General features: G+C 36.7%; 1 protein-coding gene across 3 annotated transcripts in view; it reads left to right on the top strand.

Moving 5' to 3' along the window:
• LIN9 (lin-9 DREAM MuvB core complex component) overlaps positions 1–17,436 on the top strand; it is a 40,188-nt gene extending 22,752 nt beyond the window's left edge. For all 3 annotated transcript variants that reach the window (XM_064648097.1, XM_064648098.1, XM_064648099.1), the window contains 9 exons: positions 2,923–3,080; positions 4,189–4,322; positions 5,290–5,409; positions 5,582–5,683; positions 10,522–10,602; positions 13,985–14,110; positions 14,446–14,628; positions 14,737–14,834; positions 16,064–17,436. In XM_064648097.1, the coding sequence (XP_064504167.1) occupies positions 2,923–3,080; positions 4,189–4,322; positions 5,290–5,409; positions 5,582–5,683; positions 10,522–10,602; positions 13,985–14,110; positions 14,446–14,628; positions 14,737–14,834; positions 16,064–16,169 (1,108 nt within the window). In that variant the 3' untranslated portion in view covers positions 16,170–17,436. The remainder of the gene's footprint in view (positions 1–2,922; positions 3,081–4,188; positions 4,323–5,289; positions 5,410–5,581; positions 5,684–10,521; positions 10,603–13,984; positions 14,111–14,445; positions 14,629–14,736; positions 14,835–16,063) is intronic.

Genomic DNA, 17,436 nt, shown 5'->3' on the forward strand with positions numbered 1-17,436 from the left:
TCCCAACCACCATCCCTCTCTCTCTCTCTCTACCATATCCCTTTCTAGATATTTTAAATTCCTGATGAGGACCAGTAGGCAATACACAATTCCAGGTAAACACATTCTGCTCTTCAGTGGTGAACTGGTGAGTGGGACATGCACCTATGGTTGCTCAATCTACAACACAGTTTCCAGGCTATACAAAGACTGTGATGACTTTTGTGGTGATTGTGATTGGAAAGCCTGGTACAGGAACCTTCAGTGCATTACTGCATGTACCTGACAAAAGGACCTCACAGCTTCAATTCATTCTTGCTTATTTTTTTTCCATGTCTTGCTTAGGACTAGGATCTCATTGCATTAACACTGGACACTCTGGACAAAACAGATGGCCTGTGCAGCTTATAACTTAGAAAACATGTATAAGATAAAAGGCAATTGATGTCTGCATATAGTGTGAAACTGCTGGCCAGTATGAAAGAAAATGGTCCCACGATCCTGGTGGCTTAGTGTTCTACAATCGTCTGATACACACTGCAAGAGAAACTGTGGCTTTGTGGAACTCTCCCACTGAGGGGTACACAGAAGAAAACATGAGGATGTTTGTTTCAGTATATAATAAGCAGACTTGAAAATAGGAGCTGACTGCTTAGTACTAAGTGGGAAATAACTGAGGAAGATCTTAAAGGGATTTAAATCAGAAAATAATTTGCAATGTAGAAGGGGAAACGAGCAGAGGAGTTGAGTTGACAGTGTCTTCTAAAATAACCTCATAAAATAGAATTTCTTATTGATCAGTAATCAATATATAACTGTATGACTTCCACAGAAAATGTTTAAATTGCATTTGACTGCAGTAAAGCAATTAACAAAGGTAGCAAATTATTTGATAAATAACTGCTTCTGCAATTAAGCAGACCTACAATAGCATCTGTCTGCCTTTTTAAAATTACTTCTTTTATTGACACAGGAATGAAAAACCTTTTTTTAATATAGAATGAGAGATAGGATTGAGTCCTTAATGTCTTTATCCTTTCAGTGTCTCCCTCACGCGTCATTCCTATTCAGTGGGTTAAAAGTGAAAATGAATAAACCAAGTAAGGGCCTTGGGATTGAGTCTTCCATCTTTTATATTGCATTTTAAGAACAACCCTCCCCTCCCAAAATGGGGAAGGGGACTGCTAGAGATTATCTGATTTTATCTAAGATCAAAAAAAATTGTACTTTTACTACAATCTCAGAACAGTTAATTTGCGTTATAGAGATTTTGGGGCTGAGTTGTACTCTGCACAGGTGCAAGGACATGAGACAGAGAAGTGCCCCTTTATGTGCTGAGTCTGGTGTCCTTTCATACTAAGTTAGTTTATTTGAGCTAATAAGCACATATGGAAGGGATCTCCTGTGTACCAGTGTGGCAGTTTAAGCCACATTAGAAATCTAATGTCCAATTTTTAGGCTTCTCCTCACCCTTTCCCACAATTTATCCTAACACCAGAGAGAAACTTTCAGGCCAGAGGCTTCTGTAGGGGAAGGGGGAAGTATATACATTTATTTACACAAATAAATACTATACAAACTAAAGGCAACTATATATATATATTACATTACTATCAGTCAGTCCTTTCAAGCCCCTCCTTTAACTTTAGTCCAGGAGCAGCCTTTAAGGCTGATATGTAACACAGTCTTTTGCTGTGGGAGTGTTCTGGACTCCTGAACACTCCCCCCTCACCAAGTTCTAGTTGTTTGTTGCAGTTTCTCTCCTCACGAAGTCCAAGAAGATAGCTTTGAGTCCTTGCTCTTCTGCCGTTGGTGATTTCTCCCTCTCGGTGTCTCACCTCTGTTCGTAGGCTGCTGCAGTGTAGCTTATCAAGCATCTGTGTCCTGGAATCTTCATTCCTCCACGTCAGTTCTCAGCTGTCCCTGGTCAGCTTCGGCAGGCAATTCCTGAGCTCTTGGCTCGTCTCCAGTTTCACCTGGGATTCTTCTCCCGAGCACAGAGCTGATTTATCAGCCCGTCCACTTGGCTCTGCTCAAATGCTGAGCCTTAAAATCCACTCCCCACCAGCCTAAATGCAGTGGGGGGGAAAAAGCCCCCTAGCCTTGGCCACAGGCAGCTCAGTTCAGTTATCCACTGTCCCAAGCGTCCCGCAGCTGCAGGGGGGGGGAAAGAAGGCCTGGCCTCCTCCCTCTTACCTCTGTGTGCTGTGAAATTCTTCTTTCACAGCACACACTCCAAATGCTGACTCTAACTCTAGCCAAAGGCTGAGTTGGGGGGTCACAGGGCTCCTCTCTCCCCCCCAGAGGGGAAGAGAGGGAGTCCAGCCACCCCCTGGCCTTGTCCACCTACACGCAGCAGACACCAACAGCAAAACAACCAAGACAGAACTGCCAACCGTTTCCGGTGCTGTGATATATGATTTTGAGCAGAAGCGAACGACATGAGTGGTGATTGGCTCTCCAGGGAACACTGCCCTGGCACCCAATCACCTCTGAGCCCCCCTGCCTCTCAGGGGGGCCAACTTCAAACTATGACAACCAGTAAGTGTTGACAGCCAAGGATCTCACAGTGCGTCTTCCTCACGTGCATTGAGCTGGCATCCAGAGTAGATTGGGTGTGGGACCTGCTTTAGCTTTGTTGTGACACCAGGTGGATCCCTATAAGCAGAAAAAATCCTAAAAAGTTGTACTCTTCAGATATACTGATGCAACAGCTAGTATTCGTATTATTTTTAAATAAACTCTTATTTTAGGAGTGATAATTCTGGGGAGTAATACTGTCTAAACACATTCAATGAAATTCTTTTCCCTTGAACACATCACCCCAAGTTTTTTCATTTTCTCTCACTGATTTGTAAACTGTGCCTATTTATGTCATGTGCCTTCGCATATATATGTTTTCAGTGCTGAAGTTAAGTACAGTTTTACCTAATTGTATTATAGATGTTCCTCTGCATTCTTTGAGGAAGAGAGGTCAGCATTAAAACAGAAACGGCAGAAAATAAGACTTCTGCAGCAGCGGAAAGTTGCAGATCTTTCACAGTTCAAAGATCTTCCAGAAGAAATTCCATTACCACTTGTAATAGGAACAAAAGTTACAGGTAATTTCTTAGAAACAAACAAAAAAGCAGCTAAATGTTTTGCAAAGATTTTTAGTAAGCCATAATACATTAAAGTGCACATAATTAAATTAAATGTAGGATGTAAAAAATTGTACGGGTTTTTTATTAGTTCATTGAGAAGGTGCTTGTGAGGTTTAGCTAGTGTTAGTTAAAACAGTGATACGGTTTTGAGGTACAAACTTAGTAGGGTTTATTATTTCTACTGTTCATACTGTGGGGTTTTCTAATGTCTGATATATCTACCAAATTTTGGAGAGAGAGAGATGCTTAAATGCAAAATAATGAGTGCTGCTTGAGAGTTTAAAATCTGACCTAATATAAAACTTGAACTTTATTTTTCCATAAATATAAAAATACCTGTTTTGAAATGGATATACAATTGATACTGCATTGTAGTTGGACATGTATGCTGAACATAATATTGCCTTACTGAAGAAACTTACACAAAGCTGAGGAAGGAATATTGTTAAAAACATTCTTCAAGTTTTGTCTAATTTTATAAAAACTTGAATTCCTCCCTATTGTCTGATTATGGTTGAAATGCTTTTCACATAAGCATCTCCCACTCAGGCCACTACTGTTCATTGCTTTTTTTGTGTTCAACAACATTGCCCTTGATTCTTGCTGAAGAGCAGGAGTGCACAACACTGCCTCTCCCCACTCTCCTAGAGCTGTATCCTTGAGCTGGGTTCCACATTGTCTTTTGCTAAGTATGCAGTCATCAGAGGAGGTGATCAGAGAGAAGTGCTATGCAAAATCATCCGGAAATTGACTTTTGCCTGCAAAATCTGTCTGTCAGAAGGTATTGGGTATTAAACAGTGGGGGTTTCTTAGACATAAGTGTAGTGCTAAGGATCAGATTTGGGAAATATTTGACCTGCAGACTTAAATTTGACAAAAATTTGGGTACTATTTTTATTGCTTTTGCTTTTCTGGGTTTGCTTTTGCTTTTCTGTTTTTTTTTTCCCATTTAATCTGTGGGTTTAAACTATACATATAAAGGATCACTTGCAAAAGGTGTATTAAGTCTATTTTTCTCAATGGTGTCAGAACATTATAGTGTTTGGTTTCTTGTTGTGTTTTTAAGCGCGTTTGCGAGGTGTCCATGACGGTCTGTTCACTGGACAAATAGACGCTGTGGACACCCTTAATGCTACCTACAGAGTGACTTTTGACAGGGCAGGTCTTGGAACACACACAGTCCCAGATTATGAAGTTCTTGTAAGTATTAATGACACGTTCTCAAAGTAGCTGTAATAAAAAAAAAAAAACTAAATTAAAAAAATCTACAGTGGTATGCTTTAATTAAAAATATTATACCCAGGTGGTATTGTCATAAAGTAGAAACAAGCATAACAGATGCATGGGAAATTCCAGGATAATGAGCTTCTACTGTTAATGGTTTTACAGAGCAGGATAACCCTATTGATAAAAACATAATGGCTTAGGCTGGAATAATTTACTAGACCTACTATTACATGCTATTATAATAGCCTGAGTTCAATATGAAGAAATATATGAAGCGTAAGATCCCAAAGAAAATTCTGCAATGGGATCCCGCCAGGATTTGCAGAAAATGTTCAAGAAAACCTGGCCCTCTTTAATTTGCCAAAGTCAGGAAAGGCCTGTGGTAGTTGCAAGCAACTATTAAGAGTTGATTGAACTTCATTTTGAAATTTCTTGTGCTAATGAAGCTACCTGGGAGGATGTTGTTTTGGTCAAACAATTTGGGATGATTTCCTGGCTCATAGGCTTTTGTACCAGTTTACGAGCTCTAGGAATCGTTCCTGCCAAACAGCCTGGTCTAGACTGCAAGCTTTTAGGAGGACCTCATGTTCTTTTGTATCTTGTGTAGTGTTGAATCTGTGTAATTTAGAGTGTCTAGTCCCTGTCATGATCTGACTTTGGAACCTCTACTGAACCTCTGTTCAGTTGTGATTTGTCTGCAACTTGCCAGAAGAATTCTGGGAAATATTCCTGCAGGTTTTATTTGATGTGATGCTGGAACACTTTGAAAACTCCAGCAGTGGAACAGGATTTTGAAGCTCCTGCCTAGACCAAAAGGAAAACATTAATCTTTTTGTGTTGTTGGGTTGATGAGTGGATGGGCATGGCTCATCCAGACTTTGAGAGCTGTGTAAAATTAATTAATGTGACACTTGAGGTATATCCTTTTCCTGTCTTCCAGAGCAACGAGCCTCATGAAACCATGCCAATTGCGGCCTTTGGACAGAAACAACGGCCTTCAAGGTTCTTTATGACTCCTCCCCGATTGCCATACCCACCTTCACTCCAGTCTCCAATTACAGTGAGTTACTTTTTTCGTGTAGTATTAATCATTGAAGATTTTTTGATACATGTTGAAACTGTTACCTTCAACAGTTTTTGAGATTAATTTTCTGAGGTTATTCAGCAAGATATAAAGGTTAGCAAAACCCTCTGAAACTAAACTATTAATTTAAATGTTTTTTCCTATACAGGATAGTGATCCTTTATTAGGACAATCTTCGTGGAAAAGCAAAATTTCAGGCACAGACAGTGAAACACTAGGAGGCTTTCCGGTAGAATTCCTCATTCAAGTGGTAAGTGGTATTGTCCTTTTGTGTTTATTCTGCCAATTCTTCTGCAGTTAAATGACCTTCTGTTGATTTATGACAGTAATATCCAAATTAACTTTTGAAGAGATGTTAATAAGATTTGTTTTTATTCCCTCCTTGGCCCCTTCTTAATTTTCTCACTTGTTCATAACCTTTGAAATATGCCACTTTTCAGACCACAGGGGTCTCCAAAAGTGTGTCTTCTTTTTCCCAGCTCTACCACTTGCTCTGGGAAAGAAAAAAAAAAAAAAAAAGACATTATTTCTACCTGCAAACATTGTACTGTGTTTAGACTCTTTTATTTATTTAAAATATACTGGCATTGTGCAAAGAACATTTGCCCATGTGCATTATCGTATATTGTATAATGCGATATTTTATGTTATGTAATGTCCTACCCTGTTGGAGAAGAAAAGCAGCACTCATTTCCCTGCAAGCAAACATACCATGCTATATAGATAAGAAGACACTTTTTTGTCTTCACCTTAATGAAATAATTCCTCCATGATTTTTGTACACAAGTTCAGAAGAGTGCAGACAATTAATGTTAGAAAGCTGAAGTTCATTGAATATCAAAATTCACTGAAGCAAGTTACTTTCCAGGATGATGGAAGAATGTAGTTGCTCGTGTTGGCGTAGCTTAAGTGATTGAATTCCTTAACAATGAAAGCAGTTTTGAACATGCCAAAGGAGATTGGAATGACCCACGTTTAAAATATTAAGAACTGAGAAATAATATTGCTGAATGCCTCTCAGATTTTAAAGTCTGTGTAATTGGTCAAAAGAATAAAGTTGTGTGTGTAGCTCACATGACACATTAATATTTGGGTCATTGAGCATAATGAATTTGATTTGACAGAATCATCTATTAATTTTTTTTTTTTTTAGGGAAAACTTCTATGAAGCTTATTTTGAAAAATGTGGCTTGGCATCTAGCTTAGCTAAGAAAATTTAACATAGATATAGTTGCAATAAGGTTAATTATGCTAAAAATTGAAATACACAAAAGATATAGTTTAGCAGCATAAACAAAGACTGTCTGCAGCCTATCCTTGAGTCACTGTGATCAGTGAAACTGGGTAACTAAGGTGTATTGAGCTTTACAATTACTTTGTATATTTGAAATGTGAAGATGTGTGATTCCTCAGTCACGTTTGATTGTATATTTTACTCCTTATAAAGAAATCTGAGTTTTACGAGTATAGGCCTCTTGATTGTATTACAAATGGTGGCATTTTACAAAGATACCGCATTAATATGTATTTTTGCTTGAAGATTTTCAACATATTTTGAACAAAATCAATCCATGGGTTTTTGGCATTTGTTTATGTGAGCAACTTGAGACTTTATGCACCTTTTTGACAAAGAATCCTGAGGCTTAAACATTCATGGAAGGACTTGAAGCATCATTTTTAAGCATCTGTTTTTTATATTAGAAGTTTGAGGAGGTACTGGAATTTGATGTTGTGAAATACATGAGACTGGTGAATATTGATTATTGATTGCACTGCATTCACCAGACCAGATGTATTTTTATGTTAAAGGCTACTGCTCAGGATGTTCTAGCCTTTCTTATATAGTGATACCTAAAAGAAGTTAAAGCCCTTTTTCTGATTTAATGGTGAGTCAGAAAGTAAATGATCAGAAAATGTTTGATTTGAAGAACTACTGGAGAACTACTGCCAGGCAGTTATTTATGAGACCATGAAGAAACAATTTTATGGGAAAAATTTTGGACAAAACAGAAAAAATGCAGCACACCTTTAATAATTTTGAAATTAATTTGAAAGAAAAGCAAGTGTATCCAAAATCATGTGCAGACACTTACAAATAAACGTTAGGGATATTCTCTTTACATATAACTTGCAGTTGTAAGCAAATATTGGGACTTGTAACAACTATTTTAATCGTTGTTCTTTCTAAATCTTTATATTAATTCCTACATGTTTACAGTTTGATATCAGAGACTGAGTTTCTGGGTTTTACTGTGGACAGACGTGTGTTAGGAGAAGATTGGCTCAAAAATTAACATTATGATATTAAGAATAAAGTCAACAATAAATGAGTAATAAATTTTAAAAGAAGTCTTTCATGCTTAGTTCAATATATAATGTATCCTTAAATATTTCATAAGCTATATGAGCAGGTCAAAATCAATAGATTACATTCTTACATTCTGGTCAACAAATTTGGAGGATGTTTTTCCAAGCACTCAGCTGGAGGGTTGTTTTGGTTTTGGGATGTTTCTCCTCTTCTTGCCTTCTTTGCTTTTGTGTTTTGGGGTAAAAAATTCGATTTGAAAGGAAGCACTCTAGGACAAAGCAGATGTTCAGCGGGTCGCTGCGTGTCCAGTAGAGGGAGTGTTTTAATGCAGCACGGGCAGAACAGTGACCTGGTGTCTGCCTGATCACTGTGGGGAAAGGAGGGATCTTCCCAACTTAAATGCAGGAGGAACAGCTTGAAAATTGATACTGGATTTTTTACCATTTTCTGCTGATGAAAATTTTGAAAATACTGCGTAGTGAGTTATCATGCACTTCATTTTGAAATGCTTGTATTTTCTGACTAAAAAATGAAATCTTAAGTACAAATCTAAACATACTGGTAGGATTGTTCCTTCATCTTTCTTAATGTGGAAAAGCATTGTACTAAAAACTTGTTTCTGGTTTAATGAGTAAATAAAGTACTCTTTACTTACAAGAATAAGCAGATTGAGTTATGCTGAAAATAGAGCTGTTATAGAAGAATTTTTCAAGGAAAATAGGGATAGATTTGAAAGCATTCACAGATGACACTGGCAAATGAAAATGGAAGTCTAATTAATAAAATGTACCTCTGAGAGAAAGTTGGTGGATATGATAGATACAGTGAAAGGTCAGAGTTTCTTGTAGAAAGAATCAGATTATCTTGATTACTGGAATATATCTGGGAATAGGATGAATATAATATAAAATCCAAGCTCATCAGCTGGACAACTAGGACTATGCATCCTCGAGTATGTCTGGACCTCAAAGTAGAAGTGAAGCATAGAAGTGAATGCCTTGCAAATTTGGGCAGCAAATAATATATTCTGCTTAATTTGGGGACTCAACAACTTCATGAAGGAGAAAACTTGCTAGGCAATTGCTGGATGGTGACAACAGCAAAGCTTGACAAGTAACTTTTGGCAGCAGTGGCAGATGGTGAACAGTGCTTTCCTTCCTCCCAGGTGTTTTAATGGCAACGTGAGCACTTGTGTGGTGTGTTAGAAGCGTTTTCAGAGAGATAATCCATCTCACAAGTAACAACTTTAAACTGTTATTGCCTTTTTAAATTTATTGGTTTGTCATTATCGGTTCCATGATTGGGTTCTTCATGCAAAATTCAAAGTGCAAAAAATGCAGGTGGTGGCTCAGCACAGACATTGGGGGACAGCACAAGGACAGAAATGAGCAGCTATAATAGGGAGGGTGACAACCAATGCAGTATTGCCTGTGACTCTGACCATGGCTCGTCATCAGTTCATCACATGCATCTGGCAAAATATTTGTGGTAGAAAGAGAGAAGTATTGATGCCATTTTACAGATTTAGTTTACAGGTGTGTCATTTAGAATACTGGTACAGACTTCCTGTGCTCACAGCCAGGAAAGATAACAGTGAATGGATAAAAATATACAGAAAGGGCCACAAAAATTTAGGAGATGGAGTTTGTATGGGAGTGGAGTCTGGAAGGGATTGTATTGTGATTAGTATAGTGAAAGAACAGTGGAGAAGAGATGCTTTTATTGTCTCTGAATGAACAGGGATAAATATAAGGAGGGAGAGCTATATTTAGCTGAAAAACAGCTTTGGCTGTTTGACAATTTGGAACAAATTGCTATGAAGTGAAAAAGAATGCATTTAGCATAGAAATTCCCAGAATATTCCTCAACAGCTGGAAGAGGTCCTGGAAAAATTTTCTATTACAATTTATGAGGGCAAGCAACCTGGCTGTGTTAAGACTGAACTTGAAAATCAACAAAAGGGATTATACGTGAGTCAGATATATGTTGAACTAGAGGTTCCTATTTCTCCCAGTCACGTGTTTTACTACTAGGATGCAGTTTAACCCCTTTGGAATTTATGAAACCTGAAATCTTGGCTCTGTTTACATCAGTAATAAAACTGTTGCTGGTTGTAGTAGAGTGAGGATTTCTCTCGGGGCCCTCAAGTATGAATAGTTCTATGAGTGATGTGTGTGTTTGAGAGCCCTCCCAGTGATTTCCACTTCAGCCTACTAGGTCCCAAGGGCAGGGGAAACAGGGTATTCCCATTATGAAAAAGGGAAATGGAAAGCCAGAATTGTTCTGTATAAAGCAGACCCAATCCCTATACCAGGTTTTACTGCAAGAGTTTACACAAAGGGCTGGAGCTCAGTAGAGGGCACAGCTGAGAACAGGCTGAGAACTGTGTGAAAAGAGGTGTGATAAGGTGAGTGGTATTAATTGTAGTACATGACCATAACACCCTTTGCTCTCCTTCAGGCTGAAAAAAAACCACCAAAAAAAGAAGGTTCTTCAGCCTCTTGCTGGCCATAAATTATATTAGCCTTCCTAGAGGGAATTTCAGCTGACATATTTTAGAACTCATCAATTTATGGCACTTGGAAATGCTTTAAAAATATCTAGAAAATCCATCATTTAATTCTGATTAATTTTAATTTCTGCATCTTAACTTGATGAACAAGTGAGAAATAAATTTTAAATTATGAAAGAAACACATATGGTTTTTTATCTTTAATTTCTATGGCATTTCGAAACTGCTTAAGGACCTATTCATTCTAAAAATAGTTCCTTTGTTTTAGACCAGGTTATCGAAAATCCTTATGATCAAGAAGGAACACATCAAACAATTGAGAGAGATGAATACAGAAGCAGAAAAGCTGGTGAGAATGTTCTCTTTTCAATTCTTAAAACAGGATACGCTTTAACAGCTGATGCAAATAGATACAATTAGAAGTAGAGTCTAGATAAAATCTGTATTTGATTGCTTCCTATAACATGAAATTTTTTTTTATTTTTTTAAAGACAAGTCAGAGAGGTCAGTAGTTTGAAATATGATTCTCCTTTGAAAGCGTTTGGAAACTGATTAATGTTAATATCAGGATAGCACTTGTCACTTGACACATAAAGTAAGGAAATACTATGTACTTTGAGAACGTGGGGTACAAGTTTGTCTGGTAAGACATTCATCATAATATTACTTTGCAGATGTTAGATGCTTATTTTCTTAGCTTTCTGACTAAAACAATTATTCATTTCAGAGATTTTCTATGTAAAGCTCTGAGTGCCCTTGACCAGCATTTAAAATTACAGTACCAGAGCAGCTACAGCATAATTAGCAGCAGCAGCAGAATAGTTTTTCTTGCTAACTTTATCTAATCAGCAGTCAGTAAATCAAAATGATAAGAATGCCTCGTCTACCACCCGTGGCTATAAATCAACTTGAAAGCAGAAAGATATCAGTCTCAACCTTCTGCCAGTGCCCATTCAGGCTGTTGTCTCTGCAGTGTACAGACAGAAGGCTAAAGGTTTGTGGAGAGGACGAGGAGTCCCTTTTATTTCTTGAAACCAAAACGCTGACTTCTTTTTTCATGTAAAATATTTGAATGTTGAAGGTTTTGATTGATTGTGGTAAGATTTCTGATTTTGCCTCTTCAACGATCATATGCATGTGTGCATTCTGTTACTCTGCTTCCTACTGCCCCATCCCCATGTCTCTGTATTTATCTTGTTTTGTGCTGTGATGAAGCCCTTCAGAACCTTGTTGTCATTTCAGTTACTACATTATTTTTCTTGTGCATCAAATGTTTTGTATTGTAATTTTGCGTGTTAGTAACTAAAGGAGATGCAAAGAGAAGTAGATTAAAACATACCATTGCAACCTGTAACTGTGATAATGAAAAAATTACCAACTCTTCTTAAAATAAAAAAAATTTTTGTTTTTTCTTAGATATTGGTACTTTTGCATAGATAAGGAAATCATAGGATTTCCTTATCTATGACAGTAGCCTATAGAATGACAGTAGCCTTCCTCTTGACGAGAACCCAGATGTTAACTCATCTTTCAGCTACTAAATAATAAATTAACTGTATTGTTATTTTTCTTGGTCTTCTTATTCCACAAAATTGAAAGAGCAAAAAAGAGCAATGGGGAAGAAAGGAATCTAGAAATAAACGTTAAATTTGATATATTTTAGGTCACTTGTAGCCTGGATAAGGACTTAGAGATACTTTTGAAATTCTTCCCTGCTCTATTTCCTTTGTAAACTAGCAATCATAAAACAACCTCTGTTACTATTCAAGGCTGCACCGATAAAAATAGAGGATGTGATACCTTCCTATTGGGCCATATTCTTAGCCTGTCTTCTAATCCTCTTTGTCCCTTGGCAATCCCATCTACATTTGTGCCACTGTATATGTGTTGTTTCTCCTTTAAAATATATTTCCTTTGAACAAGAATCTTTTTCTAGCCCAAATACATTTCAACATCAATAGCATACCCAAAAGTGAATAAAATCAAATCCTTTGAGTTCGTTCAGGTGTACACTTTGTCAGACTTCAATAATAATTCATACAATTGTGATTTGATAATTGTTAGAGTAAAACCACTGTTTGGTTTAAAGTAATCCTTTTATTAAGACTTTTTTTTTTAATGACTGATTCAATATTGAAATAAATGGAACTGACCAAAATTAGAACAGATACTGAATGTAGTCCATTATTATTTGGCAATAATAATAAATCTACACAACTCATGAGATGCCTTCAGAGGAGCTATTAATGCATAAAACTGCACATTTTCTATTTCATTTTTTTGACATCACTATACAAGTCAGGGTTGCAGAGTATAAACAAATTACCATGTACATAAAACAGTAAACATTTGGATAAACAAATACAAATAAAAGGATGGACAGTTCATTTTTTCACTTGATCTGCAATAAAGACAAGGTAGAGGTAATGCTGGTTGTTTCAGAGAAGCATCTAGATGTGACAGACAGAGGTGTTACTTGTTTCCATCCACTGAAAGCCAATCCATCTTTTTTCTAACGGTTCAGCTGTTTGTCCCTGTTTCCAGATCTTGGATCAGAAACAGTGCTGGTGCTGAGAAATATTCCTTTCACCATCACTACCATAGAATGCCCTTAACCTTTCCTGATAGGGAATCCACAATTGTCTGCAGCTTTCACGGTTAGCCTGGAGTAGTCTAGTCTGCTCTAGGGAAGCTGATCATTGGAGAAGGTCTGAAAGTTACAATTTTTTTCCTGTGTTCCAGAGCTGCAGGAAGTGTGTCAAATTTATCCTAGTTTCCAGTGAATTCTGAAATTAGTTTAAAGCCCTGTTAATTTGGTATTCAGACTTGTAAATCCCTGAAGATTGTTTCAGTGATTGTTTAACTTTGAACTGAACTGATAACTGAAACCTTGATTTTGAGTTTTTGACAAGGATCCTCCTGATGAAGGCTCTTGGCTTTGCAATTTGGTTTATCTTGTGCTGTAAAATCTATAGCTACAGGTCTGATTGTACGAGATACCTGTATCTCAGACTAGTGGCTAGAAGTACATCCATCTTATGTTGCAAAAGGTATTTTTTGGAGGAAATTTATAATATATTGTATGTTTTGTTTCAATTTCCTAAATATCACTCAAACAATGTCAAGCTATATTCTGAAAAGAGTATAAGAAAAAAAGTACTGTATTCTGGTATTTATTCTTTTTGTGGAAATTGTGCTTACAAAATACTTAGATTAACAAATATAAGCTCTAGTAACTCTCTTTTTTGGCAGAACTGTTAGCTGTAACAGGTGTGTAGCACTGAGTCATCCTCAAGTGACCACTAACTTACTAGCCAAATGTGCCTCCCATCCTGCAGCAGAGGTGGTCGAGGCCATATTGTCCTATACTGTTCCCTTGCTGACAGGCTGACAGGATAGTTTTCTGCTGAACCAGTAGAGAGAAGCCATGCCCAGCTATTGGAGAATAAGCAGGTCAGACCACTGTCATCTTCTGTAGCATTTACCACCATAGATTATCATAGTACTTTTAAGAAGAGAATAAAGGCGTGGTTGTTACCTACACACTTGTCACTTGGAATTATAAATAGTAATACTGCATTTTAATATTTTGTATGTTAACTTTTTTTTATTTAACGCTGGGATTTCAAATTTCTCAGTATTATTTTCCAGTGAAAGTTCCTTTTGATGAGTTCCGAATTTATAAATGTTCAGTCCTGCATTAACTTTAATGTGCTTTGTGTTTTCCACAGAAATCCTATTCCATGCCAATAAGCATTGAGTTTCAGAGGAGATATGCAACTATTGTTCTAGATCTAGAACAACTCAACAAAGACTTAAATAAAGTTTTGCATAAGGTTCAACAGTATTGTTATGAGGTAAGATTTTGCTGGAATCTGTATGTACTTGTTGGTTTTGCTTAATCTAAGTAGAAAACAGAATTCCTTGGGAATAGGGCATAGGTGGGGGTCACTTTGAAATGAAACTGTTAGTAGCTGTGTTGGATTCCTTCTCTGTCTCTGTCTGAGCAACAGACACTTTTGCTGATACCAGTGGCCTGTTTTTAAATAGACATACATGAAGAAAAAATACTGCATATTATAAACCTGTGAACTTTCTTTGAAATAATTTCATTTCACACATCCACCAAATGCAAAGGACATTTTAATTCTTTATTTTTTATTCTTAATTTCTCTCTGTTATATCTATGCAGCTTGCTCCTGACCAGGGCCTCCAGCCTGCTGACCAACCCACGGATCTGAGGCGTAGGTGTGAAGAGGAAGCTCAGGAGGTCGTCAGGCAAGCAAATACCTCATCGACAGGACAACTTTGTGTTGAGAGTGAAAATTTGACTGATCTTATCTCTAGGCTTACAGCAATATTACTGCAAATCAAGGTACAGTGTTTGCAAAAAATAGCATCTCCCATAAAATACATAGTATTAAAGCTCTGCCAGTTTCTTTGTGCTGAACGGTGAGAACATTTTTGTTTTCTTCTCCTACAGTGTCTAGCAGAAGGAGGTGATCTGAATTCCTTTGAATTTAAATCACTAACAGATTCATTAAATGACATTAAGAATTCAATAGACTCCTCAAATATCAGGTATTACTTTTCGAATATTTCTTAATTACCCATTTTGTGCCAGCAGGCAGTTCTTACTGTATTTTAGAGATGAACATTTGATTAAAATTCGGAGGTGTAATCTGGTAACTTCTGCTTAACAGGAAGGGTACCATCTAAAAAGGGGCTTCTTACAGGATATGTGAAATGAGCAGTTTTCTGTTTGAACCTATCAGTGAAGTAACCTGTTAAAAAAAATAAAAAAGCGCTGAATTGGTGCAGCAACACTAGACTTTCTTGTTCTTTAGTCATTTTAGAACATTTTCAGATTTTGAAATCCCACTTACAAGTTCTTTAAACTACAGAACAGTACAACTTCAGTGTTCTTTTAGCATACTCAACCTCTTGTCCGTAAATACCAAAAGCTGGCACATGAGACCAGCTTCCATTAGCAAGATTTTAAGCCAAGAAACAGAAGAACAGCAATATTGTGCCAGATCAAAGGCCCATCTAGTCTTGATGGGCCATTTTTCAACAGTTGTCACAAGCAGGTGCCAGAGGAGGCATTATAAAAATAGCTAGAATGTGGTGATACTTGTCTGGAGTACACTGCAGCCTCCAGCAATTTGTGACCAGCATTTTTTAAATAATTAAGATGCTGCTAAATTACATCATTTAGAAAATATACCTAAGTGCTAAGTATTTTCTTATACTCTTATTACTTGCATTGCTGCATTTGCACATGAGTCTTTAAATTTTTAATTTTTTTTCCCAAAGATAGTAGGATAGCCTTTTATTTCAAAACAATTATTGAGAAATGCTATTTTATAGCATCTTTCATTAGTAAAAACAAAAACCCCAAGCATTAGTGAAACTTCTCTACGATCAACACTGCAAATTACACATTAGAATGGATTCAACTAAAGGTTGATGTACCCAGCGAAGAATGTGATGTTTCCATTTCATTGTACTTATTTTGGGCATTTTAGCATGTCTTCATAATATTTTGATTTCACTAACTCTGGTCATGTTAAAGCCTTATTTAAAGTACCCAAGTCAGTAACTCTTGATTTCATGCAGCAGTTTGTGCAAATGCTGTTTTCATGTATTTCTCTGTCAGGTTGCATTTGTTTCTACCGCTCTCCAATTCATCTGAATTTTTATACTGGCTGTGTCCACATCTTGATTTTCACTGTAAAAATATTCAGACACAACTCTTAAATATGGGGTCAAACACTTTTATTTATTTCTTTCTTCTTTTCTTCCCGTAGTTGTTTTCAGAATAACGTTGAGATCCATGTTGCACATATTCAGAGTGGTCTGAGCCAGATGGGAAATTTACATGCTTTTGCAGCTAATAACACCAACAGAGACTGAAAACTTCCTCTCAAGTGTACAGCAAGTAGTTCTGGAAAACCTTCCTTTCTATAGGCTTCACCAAATATCCTAACTGCCAGAAGATAAGGGAAAAGAAAACCTCTCAGAAAGGACCCTTTTGAATCTATTATATCCGCTTCTTAAGAAAACCAGCATTACTGGCCAGCGTTACATTAGATTTCTCCATTTGTTATTCACATGCAGTAGTTTTGCTAACTGGTAATCTCTTAGTAATTGCATTTATTATAGTAAACTTGAAAACATACTTTCATATAATTTGAACTTAGTTTTTGAAAGTTCAGATTAATTCTGTGCACCTCTTGCTGTTGGGTCTCCTGGTATGTTAGAAGTGACGAAGAGGAAATGGTTCAGTTTAGTAGCCACATGGCAGGTCTTTGTTGTGTAAAGCTACACTTCTGTGTAGGTCTTGAGAACTGCCAGCACCGTCCCTGATCTAAGAAAGCAGCAGCAGGATACAGGCAGCAAACATAAGCTGTAAACATGAGGATGTTGGGCAGGTCTATCAATCAGTCAGTGTCTTGTTGGAGCTCTTAATTTATCGTAACTTATAGAAGGAGTCTAATGAAGGAATATAAAAATGTAACTGGTAACTTTCCAGAAAGAAATTGGTTATGGCTTTTTCCCTCCACACAGGGCAAAAGAAGCGCTGTGGTTGGTATTTTATATAAATGACTGGTTAAACATATTGTTTTTCCAAATTTTTGTTTGTTTTGCACAACTTTTAAATTAGATTACTGGTTATTCAACAGTACCCAACATATATAAATATGAACATTTTTATAATGAAATATACCCAGTGAGGTAAACTACAAAAATAAAAAGTGAGAACCTGCCTAGGAATTGGAATTAACCTTTTGGAATGTTAATCTTGTAAAAAGTGTGTATTGGTTTGTTTAAATAGTCTTGTAAAGCTTCTGTGTAATGAATTGTTTCCAGATTTGAATTTTCAGAGATAGCTGTAGAGATGTTTTTGATTCTTTTAGATGCCTCATTAAATAAGGTCTTTTATATGTTAATGTATAAAGAATATGTAAACAGGATTATTTTCAATTTAAAAATTTTGTATAGTTTAAAGATGCTTCTGTATTCTGTGTTGGTATTGTGCCACTGCAAAACTTTAGTGCAGAGTTTATATTTAGCTAAACTTGTTCTGTTAATTAAGAGAAATGCATAAATCTTTTATTCTCAATGAAATTTGTAACTGAATAAATTGAGCTATGAGAGTTGATATATTTCACAAAAATGC

Source organism: Pseudopipra pipra, chromosome 3, assembly GCF_036250125.1.
Source record: "Pseudopipra pipra isolate bDixPip1 chromosome 3, bDixPip1.hap1, whole genome shotgun sequence".
In the NCBI taxonomy this organism is placed as follows: Eukaryota; Metazoa; Chordata; class Aves; order Passeriformes; family Pipridae; genus Pseudopipra; species Pseudopipra pipra.